Below are 16,013 nucleotides of genomic sequence, written 5' to 3'. Positions count from 1 at the left end.
TTGTTTGAGTCTGGGTCCCTAGAGACTTGCCCAGAACTGGAGCTCAGAGCCTGAGCCTCCCTCCCAATTGAAAATGACAACCGCGCCCTCAGCCACCAATCCGCTCCGCGTGCACCTTCGTACCTTTGTATTTTCCACACTGCGCCTCCTCTGAGCCTCAGTATGCTGTTCTCTTTCCTTCTAGTTGAAGAATTTCCCCTCAGCCAGCTTTTCTGTGGTTCTGGGTGATGTCCATTCCATCTTTTAGCTGTATTTTTGAAGTGGTTGTTCGAGGCAGCAAACTCCGGTATTTACCTATGCCGCCATCTTGGTTCTCCCATACAGAAATATATCTATTTGCTCTGATCTTTATTATTTTCTTCTTCCTACTCTCTTTGAGCTTTGTTTGTTGTTCTTTTTCAAGTTCTTTCAAGTGTAAAGTTAGATTGTTTATTTGAGATTTTTCTAGTTTCTTGGGATAGGCCTGTAATGCTATGAATTTCCCTCATAGGACTGCTTTTACTTTGTCCCATAGGTTTTGAGTTGTTCTGCTTTCATTTTAATTTGTTTCAAGGTATCTTTATTTCTTGATATCCTTTTATCCCATTTATTGTTTAGTAACATGTAATACAGCCTTTATATTTGTGTGTTTTTTCAGTTTTTTTCTTGTGATTGATTTATAGTTTCATACCATTAAGGTCAGAGAAGATGCTTGATATGATTTCAATCTTCTTAAATCTATTGAGACTTGTTTTGTGTCCAAACATTTGGTCTATCCTAGAAAATGTTGCATGTGCACTTGAAAAAAACTGCATATTCTATTGCTTTAGAGTGAAATGCTCTGAAGCTATCAATTAAATACATCTGATCTAGTGTGTCATTTATGTCTTTGATTTTCTGTCTTGAAGATCTATCCATTTCTGTCAATAGGGTGTTAAAGTCCCCTACTATGACTGTGTTACTGTCAATCTCTCCCTTTATGTTCATCAACATTTACTTTACATTTTTAGGTGCTTGTGTGTTGGGTGCATATGTGTTTACAAGGTTATATCTTCTTGTTGGATTGCTTCCTTCCTCAACATGTAGTATCTTTTTTGTCTCTTACTATAGTCGTTGTTTTAAAGTCTAGTCTGTCAAATGTAAGTATTGCTACCCTAGCTTTTTTTCCTTTCCATTTGCATAAAGTATATTTTTCCATCTCTTTACTTTTAGTCTCTGTGTATCTGTAATTCTTAAATGGGTCTCAGCATATATATGGGTCTTGTTTTCTTATCCATTCAGCTACTGTGTGTCTTTTGGTTGGAGCATGTAAGCCATTTACATTAAAGTAATTATTGATAGGTATGTAATTATTGCCATTTTATTCTTTTAACTATGTTCCTCTCTTCCTCCACTTCCTCCTCCCCTCCTACTTCTTTTCTTATTTTCTTTAATAAGGCCCTTTAACATTTCTTATAGTGCTGGTTTTGTGATATCAAACTTCTTTATCTTTTTCTTGTCTGGGAAGCTCTTTATTTTTCATTCAACTTTAAATTATAGCCTTACTGGGTAAAATAGTCTTGGTTGTATGTCCTTGCTTTTTATCACTTTGAATATTTCACATCAATCCCTTTTTGCCTGAAATACTTCAGTTGAGAAATCAGCTGACAGTCTTATGGGAGCTTCCTTATAGCTAACTCTTTCTCTTGTTGAATTTAAGATTCTCTTTTTGTCCTTGTACTTTGCCAATTTACTATGATGTGTCTTGGTGTGGGCCACTTTGGGTTCATTTTATTTGGCACTGTCTGAGCTTCCTGGTCTTTTTCCTTCACCAGGTTGGGCAATTTTTGGTCATTATTTATTCAAATATGTTCTCAATCCCTTGCTTTCTCTCTCCTCTTCCTGGTACCCCTATGATGCAGGTGTTATACTCCATGTTGTCCAAAAGTCCCTTAAACTATCTTCCCTTTTAAAATTCTTTTTCTTTTTTCTGTTCTTATTGGTTGTTTTTTCTTTTGTTTTTCAAATCATTGATTCTATCCTCTGAATTGTCCAGCCTACTGTTTATTTATTCTAATGCATTCTCCATTTCAGATATTGTAGTCTTTATTTCTGACTGGTTCTTTTTTATGATTTCTACATCCTTTTTCATGTCATTATAGTTCTCATTAAGTACATTGTCATTTTTACTAAGTTCCTTGAGCATCCTTATAACCATTTTTCTGAAATCTTCATTTGATAAGTTGCTTGGCTCCATTTCATTTATCTATTTTTCTAGAGATGTCTTCTGTTCTTTCATTTGGGGCATGTTTCTTCCTCTCCACATTTTGTTGCTTCTTTGTTTTTGTTTCTATGTACTAGGTTGATATGCTGTGACTTCTAGTCTTGGTAAGTTGGTTTCATGTAATAGGTGTCCTGTGGGGTCCAGTGATGCAGTCTCCTCGATCACTTGATATGGTGCTCCAGGAATGTCCAGTTTGTGTTGCCCCTCCTGTTGTAATTGAAAACTTGATTGCTATTGGTCTGTTTGTGCATGGTATCACCCTTCAGCCTGACTGACTGTGAGGATCAACCCCAAACACAGCATGCAAGCTGCTGTGCAGGTTCTCACCAACTGACACAGAATTAACCTCAGCAGGATTAGGTGCCTACCAAGATTTTCCTCTGGATATGCTGCTTGTGAAACTTACTGGATCCTGCTCTCATGATGTCTGTAGCTGGACACTGCATGTGTTGTTTCTGGGCTTCTAGGAGTGACTCTGGTGCAGGCCCATGGCAGACACTGTCTGTGACTGGCCCTGGATAATCTGTTTGGAGCTACAAAGTGATGTACAGTTTGTGGCTATCTGTACTTATCCGGGGTGTGCATGGGCAGGACCAAGCTGCACACCAGGGCTGGCTATTACCACCACCAGGTCCAGGGGCAAATCATCAAAAGTCCCAAAGCACCTTGAGATCTAGTTATGCCTATATCCATCTCCCAGCTCCTATTATGCTCAGTCACTGAAACAGCCTCTGGAGGTATTTGATTTTCCTGAGGTAAACTCTAAGTGAGTCACCACATAGGGGCGTGACAGTGTTTACCAGATTGATGCAGGTTCAAATATGGTGCCAGTGCTGGTTCTGTGGCCACTCAGCAGAAGTCCTTAGGTATACTAAGTTTAGCTGCCACCTGCTGGGTGCTCAGACACCTTTATGGTGGGGCATGGTCTCAGTGAATCATGAGGATGAGGCCAGCAAAATTAATCAGGCCCAAAGGACCATGATTTGGCTATGTGAAGGGAGGGCTATACTTCAGTTGGGCGTGCCAAGGGGAATATGCCCCATGTCCTAGAGCCACACAGCTCAGTCTGTTTCATATTCTGCCAGGAGGAGCCTGAGATCAGTAGTATGCGACCACTGGGACTTCGGAGGGCATATCCAAACAGTCTCCTGTTGGGGGTGGTGCCAGGAAGCCTGTATGAGGGGGATGGGCACTTCTTCCCCTTCCAAGCAAGAGCATCTGAGATAGACATGCACCAAAGAATCCAGCTCTGAATAGCCCTCTGATCCCCCTTGTGATGTAGCCACACAACTCAGCGCCCGTCTGTCTGTTTCTCAGACAAATCCTTCCTGGGAGACATGCTCTGAACATTCCAGCTCTGGCACTCTGATCCCTCTATGGGGGTAGGGCAGTCCAAGTAATTCAACAAGTGTGGGGGTGGCACCACTTGTGCTTAGAGGTGCGGAAGAAATGTCCACTTCCCAAACTACACAGTTCAATCGCTGTCTGAGTCTCTACCAAGAGCTTCCCCGGAAAAGAGTGCTCTGAAGCTCCTGGCTGGGTACAGCCAGCTGACCCCTCTTTAGGACCTGAACTCAGCAAGGTGATATCTCCAGTAGTTGAAGGACTAGGTGGTGCTATAACAATAGGAGTGCTCGAACCTGGGAAGGGGGCATGTGGGTCTCTAGCAGACTCCCTTCTCTCATCTTTGTTGCTCTGGGTTGAGGATCCCAGCATTGCGTTGAGACCCCACGCTGCTAGGAAGAGGGAGTTTTACAACTGAGATATCCGTCCAGCTTCTCAGATCTTTCTGCGTCTTGACCCTTATCAGGCTCTATGGTGTCTTCTGTAAATTCTTGGTTATAATATTTCAGCCCAGCTAGCTTTCAGTTGGTTATTCAGGTTGATTGCTATATAATTTAGCTGTAAATCTTGTTTGGCACTGGGAGCAGGTGAGTTTAGCTTCCACCTACTCTGCAGCCGTCTTGGAATCCATATATACTTTTTTTTTTTTCAAAAAAGGAACTGTTTTAAATAGTTAAGGTATGAAATTGAGAAGCTGATGAATATGAGTTCAGTTATATTTTATATTTCTTTTTTTTTCCTGACTCTTACTGGTTGTATGACCTTGGGCAAGTTTCTTAATCTTTCTATGTGTCATCTTTCTCATTTACAAAATGGAAAAAAACATTAGATAATGTATGTAAATTATGTATGTATTTATGTATGTAAAGTATGTATGTATATAAGGTATGTATGTAAAATACTAAATAAATGTTAGCAGTTGTGTTGTTATTAGTTATTAAGTTATTCATTCAGTAATTATTGATTTAGCATGTGTCCAACACTCTGTTAGGGACCATGGAAGATATGAGGTACAAAATATGAACCCTGCTCTTGAGTTGCTTAGAATTAGTTGAAGAGATAAAACTAGCATACCATTATACAACTAGATAATAATACAATTAAATGTAAATGTTAGAAAAGATCAAATAAAGTACAGTTCTTAGGGGAAGGTTTTAACTCAGCTCCAATGTGCTGGCTTATTGATTAGCATAAAAAAATCTATCAAACTGCTCTTACCAAGCCTTCAGAGGTCTAGTTTTGATGACACCTGCCAGATGGAAGTTGATGCAGTGGGGGAGGGAGGAGACAAAATCCTTATTTACTTCTCAAAATTAAGACAGGATGGGGGAGTGTGTTTGAGAAGTGAATATATGTGAATAAATATGATACAACCCTTAATTGGTTCCTGATGATTAACATTTAAATGCTTTCCATTGGCAAAGCACAGATATGAGATTTTTCACTTAATGAATGAAACCTTACAAGTCATTTAATTTCACCTTGTTAAGCCAGAAATCAAACACTGCATAATGATTGCAAACTTATTTTGATGTATATTGATGTACTTTTTTTCTTTTGCAGGGTCGCTATGGCAACTGCATCTTCTCAAGTTTTGATTCCCGACATCAATTTTAATGATGCCTTTGAAAACTTTGCTTTAGATTTTTCCAGAGAAAAGAAATTGCTAGAGGGGCTAGATTATTTAACAGGTGTGAAAATACTGTGCTTCCTTTCTCATATTTTATTTCTTTTGGTGTGCTTATACTTTAAAATAATCTGGAAAGGACAATATGTATAATGAAAATGCTTTTATAACCTATGAAATGATACATGTGTCTTTTTAAATAGAACACATTTTTGTTAATGTAACAGAAAAGAAAGATGATTTGTCAAATATTTATGGGGCAGATTAGGTATTACATCCATATTTAAAAGTAAAAAAGAAATAGTTGCTAAAGGATTTCTCCTTATGAACCTATCAGTAATATATTGTTACTTGTTATGGGGGTAGGACTCAGGTGGCAATTATGTAATATAAGAGAATGTCCCACATAGGTACAGATACCACTCAAATCGTTTTAAGGAAACTTAAGAATTGGCAGATTAGGAAGAAAACTGTAAGAAATATCTGGCTTGCAGAGAATTTTAGAAAATGAGGGAATGCAACCAACCTTTAAAAAATGCTGGCTATATTCAGGATTTTTTGAATGATCATTTCCTGAGAAAAATACACACACATAATAACTTTGAGTTATTTTTGTTAATATATTAAAATAGCTGTCATTTATTGAACATCTACTTTATGCCAGACACTGTATATTAATTTTATGTCATGAATCCTTGCAACAAATCTATGATGTAATTATCATCCTTATTTTACAGATAAGGGAACACATATTATTTTGCGTTTTGGTATACTGCCAAACATATATAGTAAAACTTATTTTGAAATAAAACGTAATAGGTTGAAGGTCATGTAATAAGAAAACAGTGTGACCACTTTGGTCTAATATTTACCTGTGTTTTCAGACAGTGTAGACAATTGGTCATTCATCTCAATAACTTAGGCTTATATCTTTGCCTAATACGTCTTTATCATTGAAGCAAAAGTGAGTTGGGGGAGCTTGAGGTCTCTACCCTTTGCCTTAGGTTCTATGGTATGTGAAGTATAAAGCTTCTCATTAAAATCTCACAAGATGTTGGGTTGAGCAGCAAAAGTAATGGTTGTAAAATTCCAGAACAGAAAATGTGATTTCCTTACCTTCTTTTCCACCTTTTCCTACAGCCCCAAACCCACCATCTATCCGAGAGGAACTCTGTACTGCCTCCCATGATACCATTACAGTCCACTGGATCTCGGATGATGAGTTCAGCATCAGCTCCTATGAGCTTCAGTACACCATATTCACTGGCCAGGCTAACTTCATCAGTAAGTCATGGTGTAGTTGGGGCCTGTGGCCAGAGATAAGGAAATGTAAGGAAGCAGTAAGCTGCTCAAGATTGGCCGGGGCGCCACGAGGCAAGTGTTTGTAAGACATGTTAGGTTGTTTAGAACAGTGTTTTGTAGACAGTATAAGCTCCTCCAGCTTTGCATTGCAAAGGGCCCATCAGCAAGTAGTGTATTTTCTTGCTGGGCAGTCACTGGGGCCACTCCCATTTGTTTATGTAATCTTTAGCTTTTCCTCAGTTAATCCATGTCACTCCACTCTCTCAAGTTAGAATAGAGCTCATATATTGTTCCTGGGTAGCTAAGCCACCATCATTGCTGATTCTATGTGTGTGAACATCTCTCCCCTTGACTTTTCTTCCACTTCATTACCATGGTAAAATACATTATGTTCAAAGACTACTACTTCTTTACCATACACATTTGTATTAGTAAATATAGTGACAAGCTTCCTGCCTCTGTCACTCTTCCCTTTACCCCTTCTTCCTTTCCTCAAAGAATTACACCAAATATAGAAACTTGTCAGTGGGCCACAGAATGAAAGATGTTAAAAAAGCAGTCATTTAGCTCTTATGGTTTCACCTTCTCATGAACTGGATCAAGACAGGGCAGAGTAGAACTTAACTCATCGATTGCCAGATAAGAGGGTTCAAGGTGCAAATTCCCCTCAGTGCACTGGGGAAAAATGGAAATTAAAGAAGAATTAAAGCTAGATTCAACACTGGAACTGATTTCCATCCTAAGGTTGCATCTGCATAGCTGCTAATTAGTATTTTCTTTTACCTGTGTGTTTGTGCTTCTGTTTCTGACTTCACAGGCTTGCATGAGAGGAGTTTTTCCAGTGAAACCCTCCTGATAGGCTTCCTTTTGCTGAATTGTGACAATTCTGGGCCACGTAGTGGGGTGGAGAGGTGAGAGGACATTTGGGGTCAAACTCTCGAAAACACTTGCCTCGTGCAGTTCCAACCTAAGCCACTTGGCCAAGATAGCCATGATCTTGGGTGTTCCTGGGTATTTCTTCATTGTGTGAAGTCACAAACTCTAAGGCCTTCCCAACATGCTTTTCTGCACTTGTCTCTCTTGCTCTGGAAAGTCTTAGAGCCAGCAACTGTGCTTCTTCTTCCTGATATGGGGAGAACAGTGGACTCCTGTAGTTGAGTATAAGTCCAAATAGTGGCAAAGATCTAAAGGCTGCCACCTTTATTTTAAAGGTTATATAGTCCTTTGTAAAGAAAAGCTTAAAGGTTAATTGTTAATAGCAAAGGGATTATAGCATCTTAGAATTCGAAGGGATGACATTAGAAGTCATCTATTCTAATCTTTTGTTCTACCAGATTCCCAGTAGATGATTATCCTGTCTCTGATTGAACATTTCCAGTGATGGATATTTCACTTCTAAAAAAACAGCTCATTTAATTAAACAGCTGTAAATAATTGTCAGTGCTTCTTTATAAAAGGTCTAACTTTTTCCCTAGTAAATAATAATGACAATAATAATTTACACCTGTATTATGTTTTGTCATTGACAATTGCTCCCACATACATTATCTTATTTAGTCTTCATGAGTTCTTACTTAGCCTAATGAAATAGATGATATTAATTCTATTTTATAGATGAAGAAACTGAGGGTCAAAATGAGTTGCCCAAGGTCACAAAGCTGCAAACTGATGGAGTCAAGATTTAAACTCAAGCCTGTCAGACTTCAAGCTAATGCTTCTTGTATTAAACCACAGCTACCAATTAGTCCTAGGCCTGCCATTTTATGCCTCACTAACAAACTTAATCAATCTTTCACATGACAATTCTTCAGATAATTTTAAGTAGTTCTTGTGTCTCTTTTAAATTTTCTCCTTTCCAGGCTAAACATCCTCAGTTATTTGAATTGCTTCTCATGTTTCATACCTTTTACCATCCTAGTAGTCTTTGTATGGACACACTGCTACTTGTCAAAATGCTTCATAATATAGCCCTGGCCGATGTGGCTTAGTGGTTAGAATGCCAGCCCGTGAACCGAAGGATCACGAGTTCAATTCCCACTCAAGGGCATATACCTGGGTTGCAGGTTTGATCCTGTCCCCTAGTTAGGGCACATATAGAAGGCAACCAATCGATGTGTCTCCCTCACATCAATGTTTTTCTCTCTGTGTACCTCTCTCCCTTCTCCCTCCTTTCCAGTCTCTCTAAAGAGCAATGGAAAAAATATCCTCGGGTGAGAATTTAAAAAAAGTGAACACACTTCAAAAGTAGTCTGAGCATTGCAGGAGACAGCTGGATTATTTCTCTGTGTATTACCTGTTGCCCTTCTCCTTGGAACCTTTTTATTTTTTAAAAAATGAATAGCCGTATTGATTACTCAGTGTTGGCTGAGCATATAGTCAGCTGACATCCCTAGGAATTTCAAATCCTATTCCTGTTAAATTAATTGATTGTCCACATGGAAATACAACACTGTTGATTCCTCATTCTAGCCTGCTAATATCCTTTTGACCAGTTTCTGCCTTCCAATACATTTACTTCCCCTTCTAGGCTGCCTTCCATGTCTTCCTCTGATCATTGATAGAAAAGTAGAACAGGACTGGGACAAGGGCAGACCCTGAAGCAAAATTTTTTATGGCAGTGGGCAGATAAACTAAAACTATTTTACTAAGACTAAGTATTCATGAAGATTCATGGTTCCAGTCCTACCTGCCAGTCTGCCTGCCATTGTTGACTGAACCTCGCTTCTGAGAGACACTTCCCTTAAGGTTTTTCCACATTTCCTCTCTTTTTAAACCACTTTATTTAGGGGGAGAATGGTATTAGAGACCAAGACATGGAGATTAGAAATATACACATCCATTCATGTATGTATATATATATGAACACACATACAGTATATATACATATACTTTACATATGTGCACATATGTATACACATACATATATATATTTAGATATCATGAGTTTCCATCAATACCTCTAATTTCAGTTCATCCCCCAGGTTCTTTCTTGCCTTCCCCATTACATATTTGTATGTTCCTACTTTCACAATGAGAACCCTGGCTCCTAACAACATTGATACATGTACTCATTTGCTCACTTCCATAATATATTTACAATAGGTTCAGAATTTGCTTTGCCCACACCACTATAAAACAAACAATAGTTCAGGACTTGTTTGCAATTCTCCTCCTACCCCCATCCCTTTGGTGTGGTTATTTTTCATTTGAAACGCAGTTGGGCTCATTTATTTCAGTTTGTCTTTAGTTTTAGTATTCACTCTTCTCAATCATATTGATTTCATTTTAACTTTTGAATTTATAAAACAGCAGCATGATTCCAAAAAGGAAAACTGTACAAAAAGGTATAGTCATATAAGTGTCATTCTCTACCATATACTTTTTTTGTTTAGATAATACTTTATTAGTTTCTGTAATCAAACCCATGTAGATTAAGACCTTACATATTTAATACAGTGGATTACCCCTGTAGAAATGGAAAAAAAATATGTTGAACGTTTCTAGACCAATATGGCTGTTAACTTCTGTACAATGCCAACCCAACACAGTACAACTGGGATAGTTTTTCCAAAGTTGACAGCACAACTAAAGTTTCCAAAAATTCAATATATATATATATATAATTTATTTAAAAAGAGCAATAGCAGTATGTTATGCATCAATAGCAGCAACAGATTTTCCAGGTTCTCCAGTCATCTGAACAAAATTTTAGAGACGTCCAGCACACTCCAATAAAAAAAAAGGTAAAACACAAATCTCCATAAAACAGCAAAGTTCTGTTACTGTTGTGGTACCTGGCACCATTTTTTTAAGCTTCTCCATCATCATCTGGAAAGAACACATTCTAGAATAACGTCATTAAAAACAGCTCTGATAAAGCACGGTCACTACCATATACTTTTAATCCTGTTCACCCATCCCCATCCCTTGTAAATAACCAACTTCATTATTTTCTGTGTTTTTTTTTCCTTCCTGTTGTTATTGTTGTTTTATAACTCCACACAAATGTATGTATGTTTTTTTTTTGTTTTGATTTGTGTGTTTTTTTGCTTTTTATTTTATTTTTATTTTATTGCTTAAATTATTACAAAGGGTATTACATATGTGTCCTTTTTTTCCCTCGTGTATGTATGTTTTCTTATTTGCCTTTCTTTCTTGCAAAAAGGTAGCATACTAATATTATGCATGCTTTTACACAACTTGCTTAATTCAATTAACAATATGCCTTGGAAATCACTCAATATCAGTTCATAGAGATCCCCCTCATACATTTTTACAATTGCATAATACTTCATTATGAAACCTGTTTTGTTTTCTGTTTTGCATTGTTAGACGTATGTCTGGAAGATCATATATTTCCCTCTTTGTATTAAAATTTCATGTTCAGTTTATGATTCATACTATGCATTGGTGTGTAGACAGCCAAACACTCAAGCATTGTCCCTGGCTCTTATCCCTTTATTATCTTTTCCTAAGAATCACTGATCATTTCCACTATTCTTCTTTCTATAGCGTATCTTTTTGCCCTCCATTGTGCTTTTTTTTCTAGTTTTAATTTATACTTTTTCTACCCCCAAAATCAAATTGCTTTTTAAAAATTTATTGTTTTTTTTCTTTTCAATCTCAAACCCTTTACTACAGCTGTATAGAAGTGACTAAATTCATCACTCATTTTCCTCAACATTTCCTTTTCACCCTTTGGTAGAATTGTGTTTAAAAAGCAGTAAACTGACTAAAAAGAAGATAACAGAAGAGAGAAATATAGGTAATCCATAGACTAGAATGTTGATACCTCTTATATTAAAAGTTAGCCGAATACGTTTTTAGTTCTGTACATTTTCCTCTGTTTAAGTCCATGTTTATGCTCTAAATAGTTTCAAAAGCAGAAACATAGATCTCTGAACCTTTTCCTGACCTGGGAGGAAAGAATGTTCAAGATAATAGTGTATTTCTGAGTCACCCAACCCCAAAAGAATATTGGGATCAGAACCAAGAAGGGATAAAACTGTAGTGTCAAGTGAGGAGATAATATTTTGCTTTGGTTATCATGTCACCTCCTTGGCTTCCCTATGATACCTAGAGCCCAACTAGTCTTGGAAATAAGAATGAGGATGGGATGGGAGAGTTGAGTCATAAGCCCTAAGAGAGTTGCTACCTTGCAATGACAAGACATAGTTGTTCACCCTGTGACTTGTGATGCAATGGAGAGAACACCGAACTAGTGTTAAGGAGACTAGGTTTCTTCTACTCTCAGCATCATCACCATCTATCTGTGGCCTTGGGCAAATCACTTTTCTTCTCTCCATCTGAGTGTCCCATTTGTGAAATGAGGGAAATATGGTGTCTAGGTGTCCTTTTGGTTTTTAGATTCAATGTTCCTGTGCTCTGCACAGGACTGTTCCATCCATACAAGGCCAGACTCAGCTTTCAGAGGATTGGACCTTTGGGGTGAAGATCTGGAGACTCCATAAAAGAGATGATTCTGTGATTTTGTAGAATAGTTTTTCCTATGTTATTTTGAAGAAAATTAAAGTAACCTCACTTTCCCTAGTGGTTACATTTAATTACCAGAAGCAAGGAACTAGGCATGAGCCTAGCTCCATGGCAGGAAAAAAGCAGGGGAGGTTCATTTCACTATGTATTCCAGGACTCACAAAAAAAAAAAAATTCAATTTTGGGGGGGCTTATGATGAATTTTCAGTGTGCTTTTTCATTCTATTTCTATTACCTGCTGGTTAATGTCCTTGTCTTTCCCCATGTTACAGGCCTGTATAATTCGGTGGATAGCTGGATGATTGTTCCCAACATTAAGCAGAACCATTACACAGTGCATGGACTCCAGAGTGGGACACGCTACATCTTCATTGTTAAAGCTATAAATCAAGCAGGCAGCCGTAACAGTGAACCTACCCGACTAAAAACAAACAGTATGTTATGGTGATTCTGAAAGGAGACATCAGTTTTCCCCTGTGCCAGGGAGTACACTTAGCCTGAGGAGACATCAGAGGCCCTGGGTAGAGGAGCTTTACTGTTATAGTTTGTGCTTTGATCGAGGGGTTTGTTCAAGGCTCTGGAAGATATGTGGATACAGATATACATAAACTAGCTGGTGGCTTTGGAGGATGTTAGTGAAGTGGTTTTCTCTGCACTCCATCCTCATGTTTGGGGGACAGTTGAGTAAAAGACTACTACAGTCACCACTTAATAATAGAGAAATATTCTGAGAAATGAATCATTAGACAATTTTGTTGTTGTGCAAATGTCATTGAATGTATTTACACAAACCTAGGTGATATAGACTACTCCACACCTAGGCTATATGGCATACCACTATCCTATATGTGGTCCGTCATTGAATGAAATACCATTTTGTGGAGCATGACTGTGTTTGTGATAATCTGCTAAAATCCTACTGCAGAGAAGCCATACCTGTTAAGAATGCTTTTGACTGCAAGTGACAGAAAATTCAACTAATTTAGCTTAACAGTTACTTGTTAGTAGCTCAAACAAAGTATTGTTTTTCTTTCTCTAACATAGCAAGAGGTTTGGCCCGGCTGGAGTGGCTCAGTGGTTGAGCATTGATCTATGAACCAGGAAGTCACAGTTTGATTCCAGGTCAGGGCACATGCCTGGGTTGCAGGCTCATCCCCACTAGGGGGCATGCAGGAGGCAGCCAACCAATGATTCTCATCATTGATGTTTCTATCTCTCTCTCTCCTTCTCCCTTCCTCTCTGAAATCAATAAAAATATATTTTTAAAAATACCATAGCAAGAGGTTTGAAGGTATGCAGTTCAGGGTGTTGCATCAGTTCTGTGATGTCGTAAAAGACTCAGGCCCCTTCTCCTTTTCTGTATTGGCTTTTTGCCGCATGGTCACAACAGAGTTACTGCAACCAGTAGATGTCATATTTTCTTTCAAGAAAGAAAGAAAGATAAAGGGCTGGTATACATGATGGCTATTCCTTTTATCACAAAAACATGCACTTTCCCAGAAGGTTCTCACACCCTGTGTGACTTCGGCTTCCAACTATTTCCATCTTATTAGCCGCCCCTAGCAGCAAGGGAGACTTAGGTGCTGGAGTATTTAGCTTTTCTGGTCTCTATGGTGAAAGTGGGTAAGAAAGAAAAAGTAGGAAATGGGTGTTGTGTTCACCAACAGTGTCTGCCACAGACAAATTTTGTCTGATATGGCTCTTGCCATTCACAGCAATTGGTGGTGCTAGTACCTGGATTTGTCATATGAAGATAAGGAATTATCTGTTGTGAATGATCTTACACAACAAATATTTTATCTGACCATTGATGATGCAATAGTCACTCTAATGAAGTTACCTAATTACATTATTTTTATCCCAGTTGTAAGAGGGCAAAAAAAAAATTGTCCTGTTGCTGATTTATTTTCAGTTTTGATATGCTAATAAGCAAAAATGATCTCATCAATTCCCTCACTTTGTCTCACCTCAAACACTAAAATCCAGTCAAATACCAAATCACCTACTGAAATAAAAGTAAAATAATAAACAAATTTGAGACCCTAAGAGTCCCCTTTTAATTTGATAATATATGGAGGGGGCAGCATATTATTGTTTTAAACCCTCACCCAAGGATATGTTTCTTTACTGATTTAGAGAGAGGAAGGGAGGGAGGGAGGGGGAGAGAGAGAGAGAGAGAGAGAGAGAGAGAGAGAGAGAGAGAGAACATCTATCTATTGCCTCCTACACACACCCTGACCAGGAATCAAACCCACAACTCGGGTGTATGCCCTGACCAGTAATCAAACCCGCTACCTTTCTGTGTATGGGATGACACTCCAACCAACTGAGCTACACCGGCCAGGGCAGCATATTCTTATTTTATTGAATATGGTGACTTTTGGCCTGCTTCCTTCATATAACAAAAAACAGCCAACTTGCACTGATCCAAGAATGACCATCATATCAAGGCTCCTCTGGTAGTGATGGTCCTGGAAGACAAAGAATTCTTAAATATTTCCTCATGCGTTTTCTTACTTCTACTTTTTTCAGGCCAACCCTTTAAACTGGATCCCAAAATGACTCACAAGAAGTTGAAGATCTCCAATGATGGATTGCAGATGGAGAAGGATGAAAGTTCTCTGAAGAAAAGCCATACTCCAGAGAGGTTTAGTGGCACAGGGTGCTATGGCGCAGCAGGAAATATATTCATTGACAGTGGCTGCCACTATTGGGAGGTAGTCATGGCTTCCTCAACATGGTGAGTGGATCTCACTATTCTTTTTCTCTTCTCTCCCCTGTTGTTAGGTTCCTGGAGATCCAGTTCTATAACATACACATAATACCAGTAAGTCAAGGTTAAAAAACATGTGATGAAAACCACTCCTAGAAAAATGTGCCAGCTTTTAAAAATAAATCATGGAAAATATACTGAGCTAGGAGTTGGAAACTACTACAGCACTTTAATTGCTAACTTATTAAAGTTCTAGTGGTATCAACATTATGGATCTAAATATAAGCTATTTAAGGAAGGAAGAGACATGTATTCTATTTCTTATATATTCTGTATGGTATCTAGCATAACACAGATCATTACTAAATATTTATTTCTCTCTCCTTTCCACTGTTTCACAGGTATGCAATTGGCATTGCCTACAAATCAGCTCCCAAGAATGAATGGATTGGCAAGAATGCCTCCTCATGGGTTTTCTCTCGATGCAATAGTAACTTCGTTGTGAGACATAACAACAAGGAAATGCTGGTGGATGTGCCCCCACAGTTGAAGCGCCTGGGTGTCCTTCTGGATTATGACAACAATATGCTGTCTTTCTATGATCCAGCTAACTCTCTGCATCTTCATACTTTTGATGTGACCTTTATTCTTCCAGTTTGTCCAACATTCACAATCTGGAACAAATCCCTAATGATCCTGTCTGGCTTGCCTGCCCCAGATTTTATTGATTACCCTGAGCGTCAGGAATGCAACTGCAGGCCTCAAGAATCCCCTTATGTTTCTGGGATGAAAGCTTGCCATTAAAATTTCAAGAAAGCATATAATTCTCTGGCTCTCCACTTCAGCAGTTCTTCCCCTCCTAAACTTCAGTTAGTGTCCAGTATACAAGATACCAAATAAAGTTCATTTGAAGCATCCAAAATAACTAGATATTATAGCTTTAATTTTTGTGCATTAAAGCTCATATTTGAAGTAATGTTTTGAGTTTCTTAGAACAAATCTGAGTAGTCTGGGTTCAAACCATTGGAGAACAAATTTAGAAAATACCTCTCTTGTCATTAGAGAATTAAAAATTCCCAGTGATTTATAAGTATAAATGATATTGAAAGGAATTAGGGTAATTCTAGGTAAATAGTGTAGAATGATGCTCTGAACAAGGGACTAGCCAGCTGGAAATAGGGGTGTCAGCTTTTCTAGTGTTGGCCAATTTGGCCCAGTAGAATTTTAAAGTGTTAAATGGTTACATATTATATATAGCTTACAATAAAAATCTATAATCAAGGATTTATTAT

General features: G+C 38.1%; 1 protein-coding gene across 3 annotated transcripts in view; it reads left to right on the top strand.

Moving 5' to 3' along the window:
* MID2 (midline 2) overlaps window positions 1-15,646 on the top strand; it is a 114,049-nt gene extending 98,403 nt beyond the window's left edge. For 2 of the 3 annotated variants that reach the window (XM_006765658.2, XM_015565279.1), the window contains exons 6-10: window positions 5,150-5,277; window positions 6,354-6,587; window positions 12,281-12,442; window positions 14,541-14,748; window positions 15,123-15,646. In XM_006765658.2, the coding sequence (XP_006765721.1) occupies window positions 5,150-5,277; window positions 6,354-6,587; window positions 12,281-12,442; window positions 14,541-14,748; window positions 15,123-15,525 (1,135 nt within the window). In that variant the 3' untranslated portion in view covers window positions 15,526-15,646. The remainder of the gene's footprint in view (window positions 1-5,149; window positions 5,278-6,353; window positions 6,588-12,280; window positions 12,443-14,540; window positions 14,749-15,122) is intronic. The other variant, XM_006765659.1, reaches the window with a different exon arrangement.
* Window positions 15,647-16,013: the final 367 nt, after the last annotated feature.

Source organism: Myotis davidii, unplaced genomic scaffold, assembly GCF_000327345.1.
Source record: "Myotis davidii unplaced genomic scaffold, ASM32734v1 scaffold940, whole genome shotgun sequence".
Classification (NCBI taxonomy): Eukaryota; Metazoa; Chordata; class Mammalia; order Chiroptera; family Vespertilionidae; genus Myotis; species Myotis davidii.
Note: the sequence above shows the minus strand (reverse complement) of the source record. Positions and strands in the feature narration are given on the sequence as shown.